General features: G+C 38.6%; 1 protein-coding gene across 1 annotated transcript; it reads left to right on the forward strand.

The window, feature by feature from the left end:
* The first annotated feature begins 1397 nt into the window (after window positions 1-1397).
* LOC104607634 (NAC domain-containing protein 90-like) lies at window positions 1398-2965 on the forward strand. The gene is made up of 3 exons (XM_010273304.3): window positions 1398-1664; window positions 1793-2085; window positions 2298-2965. Exons 1-3 carry the CDS (start codon window positions 1511-1513, stop codon window positions 2595-2597), a joined length of 747 nt encoding a protein of 248 aa, XP_010271606.1. The 5' UTR covers window positions 1398-1510; the 3' UTR covers window positions 2598-2965.
* Window positions 2966-3337: the final 372 nt, after the last annotated feature.

Raw genomic sequence — 3337 nt, forward strand, 5'->3', positions numbered from 1 at the left:
AACGCTAAATATTATGACCATTGTTGTATATTTAATTTTGTTATCTACTACCAGCCAAAAAACAGTGGGATTTTTACTATTCAATCCATTCTTAGAAATCTTAATTCCACTGTACAAGTTGGATGAATCTGACCTTGGATCGATGTCAAATTCATAGACAATATGTAGTTTATCGGGGACTACTAATAGATTAAGAGAAGGCTGTAATTTCATATTTCTGAGGTGGAATGCAGTTTACTTATCCCAAAAACAACACGTTAATATTCTAGTAGTGCGGATTCCACTAGCACATCAGGAACACATCTCCTCATGAATGTAAAAATTTTCCTTGACGATAAATCCCATCAGTTTTGGCTCATATAATGATGCATATAGAGCTGCCAATGGGTTGGATCTATCCTTTCTCTGGATTAATAATTATATTTGATTTTTTAGTTCTTGTTTGTTTAAAACTGATTAAGACCCAAACTGATTATTGAATTAATAATATATAAATATTTTCAAAAACTTTTTTATAATTTTTATTATATTTTATGTCTTAATAAAAGATAATTTTGATAGATAATATATAAAATAATTTTATTTACTATTTTACTGTCATTTTTATTGATATTATATTATCAAAATAAAATTTCAAATTATTATTATTATAATCGCCTAATGGCCCTAATCGGATGATTATCTCGATGAATAATCGGGACGGTTCTGTGCAGGATATCCGCATAAGTGGGTCTATGTTTACGTTGACTCGGTATTGGCTTTACGTGGTGTCTGTGTAACCAATAGTAACGCTCCACGACTGCCATACACGCAAAGTGAGAGCATATAAAGGTGACCTGGGCAGTTCTTATTAGCTGCACAGCTATCACGTTCAGGTAGCAATTCCGTCCATGGGATCAGTTTGCCGTGAGAAAAGTGCCTAATAAACAACAAAACGGCCGAAACTGAAGTGGGCGATCACTGTAGCGCATCCGCATCTATCTCCATCATCCAATGGATACCATGAGGGTCCATGCTCAGGCCAGGATCCATTCAGTGCCGTAGATCACTAAATCATATCCATCCAAATTTTGAGATTATGGGATAGACAAATCATGCATCAAGAACTGGTTCCATCGAGAATAGTTGTAACGATTTACATAAGATCTCAATCGTACGCCACATCCGGTGAAAACGAATTAATATGCAGGAAATGAGAAGTGGACCACGATGCAGGGAATCGGTGATTGACCGGTTCAAAGGTTTTTGATGGGGCCCAGAAAAACGTAAATTTTTATTTTGAACGTCTTCCTTAAACGCGTGGTTGAAGTTTCCACGCAACATTTCTCATTTCACTCGGAAAATCGTGAAACCCTTCTGCGCTTTTGCCAGACTCTCCGCCTTTCTTTCTCCATCATTTCTCAATCTGTGTATATTTATTCATGCAAATTCCTTTCCAGAAAGCAGATAGACGAGACGCAAACCTCTGGTTTTACTTAACGGAGGAGGAGGAAGAAAGAGCAGCGCGACCATGGAGGATGTCCCACCTGGTTTTCGTTTCTACCCAACTGAGGAAGAGCTGGTTTCGTTTTATCTGTATAACAAGCTTGAAGGGATTGGACCTGACTTGGAACGTGTTATTCCCATCGTCGACATTTACGAGCTCGATCCATGGCAACTCCCACGTTAGAATCCTTACTTCCTCTTCTTCTGAGTTTACTACCCTTTACTGTGTATCTTATCAAGAGATAAAATCGGCATGAAATGACAAGAAAAACTGAGACTAACTTGTTTTCATTTTCTTGGGTTTTAGAGGTTTCGGGAGAGCTCTGTCATGGAGACCCGGAGCAGTGGTTCTTCTTCAGTCCTAGACAAGAGCGAGAAGCCCGTGGAGGGAGACCGAACCGGACGACGAATTCTGGGTACTGGAAGGCGACGGGCTCTCCTGGTCTTGTTTACTCCTCTGGTAATCGAATCATCGGTCTGAAGAAAACCATGGTTTTCTACAAAGGGAAAGCTCCTACTGGTACGAAAACCAAATGGAAGATGAACGAGTACAGAGCTACCCAAGGAGAAGCCACCTCATCTAGCAGTGCAGCTCCACTGGTAAGAACTAAGAAGGAAATCAAATACTACACACAGAGGCTCCAAATCCTCTGCAAACAGATCGTGTACAACAGGCTACGTAATCCATTCATGAGTACACACGTCAGTTGCTAGTACATCTGATTGGGTTACGTACTCTGTTGTATACATCTTGTTTGTAGCAGAATCATGTTCAAGTCTGCAACTAAAATCATTTTCTACCCTTTTGGCAGTTGAGGCATGAATTCAGTCTGTGTCGAGTTTATGTGAAATCTGGATGTTTGAGAGCATTCGATCGACGTCCTGTAGGAGCTAGGACAAGCGAGGCACCAATGCAACAAGGTCATGTGGATAGGGGGACGACGTCTCATCGCAATATTTCTTCATCTCTGGAGAAACTCAGCTCACCTGATACTTCATCTTCAGGCGATCAAGCTCATGACGATTCTACTCAGCTTGGAGAAAGTGTCGACTGGAAGATGACAAATGAATTTAACCCTCTATGGGAATGGGAACAACTGAATTGGTTCTGAAGAAATTAACAAAGTAAAGGTCTCAACCCAAGAGTTCAGTTGACAGAAAATCTAACAATTAGACTGTTAATTTCTTAGGACAAACTAGGTCTCAACCCAAGTTGGTTGATAGAAATCTGTGTAATAATCTTAAGGGAGAGGCTGCATGCGAATGTTCCATCCCAGCTTACCTACTAAATCAATAGCTTGAAAGAAGTAGAAGGTGGGAATAGTTCTTTTTGTTTCTCTTTTTTATTGTTTAAGAATTTCTTGTGTTTTAATTTTTTTCCAGAAGAAAGGAGAGTTGAATTGAATTGCAGGAAAATGTAAATTCTTCTGATATCAAAAGTGATTTGTGTGATATTGAAACAGAATTTATTTACTTTAAACCATCATCGTCACTTGTGGAGCATCAGTACGCGATACAAATCCCATATTTTATTAATTTTTTACTGGAATGACAAATTTCAGGACAACTATATCCTAACTAATCACTGTTAAATTTTTTTCCAGGTTTTGTTTGTATATGTTACACATATTTAATTAATATCTTCGCATGAGAGAAATTGAAGTGTAATTGGTGAGAGCGGATTTGAGAGTTTACTTGTTTGGAAAAGAAGAAAAAAAAAAAAAAAGATTGAATGGCCAAGAAATCTTTGATGTGGTACGTGAATTGAGTTGAGGACCAAAGTTGTGAGTTCGCAAATCTGCGAGCGACTGTGGTTGCAATGCTCTCTTGTGAACCACTAGTGAAACATGAA

Source organism: Nelumbo nucifera, chromosome 2 (genome assembly GCF_055504915.1).
Source record: "Nelumbo nucifera cultivar China Antique chromosome 2, China Antique-T2T, whole genome shotgun sequence".
NCBI classification, from domain to species: Eukaryota; Viridiplantae; Streptophyta; class Magnoliopsida; order Proteales; family Nelumbonaceae; genus Nelumbo; species Nelumbo nucifera.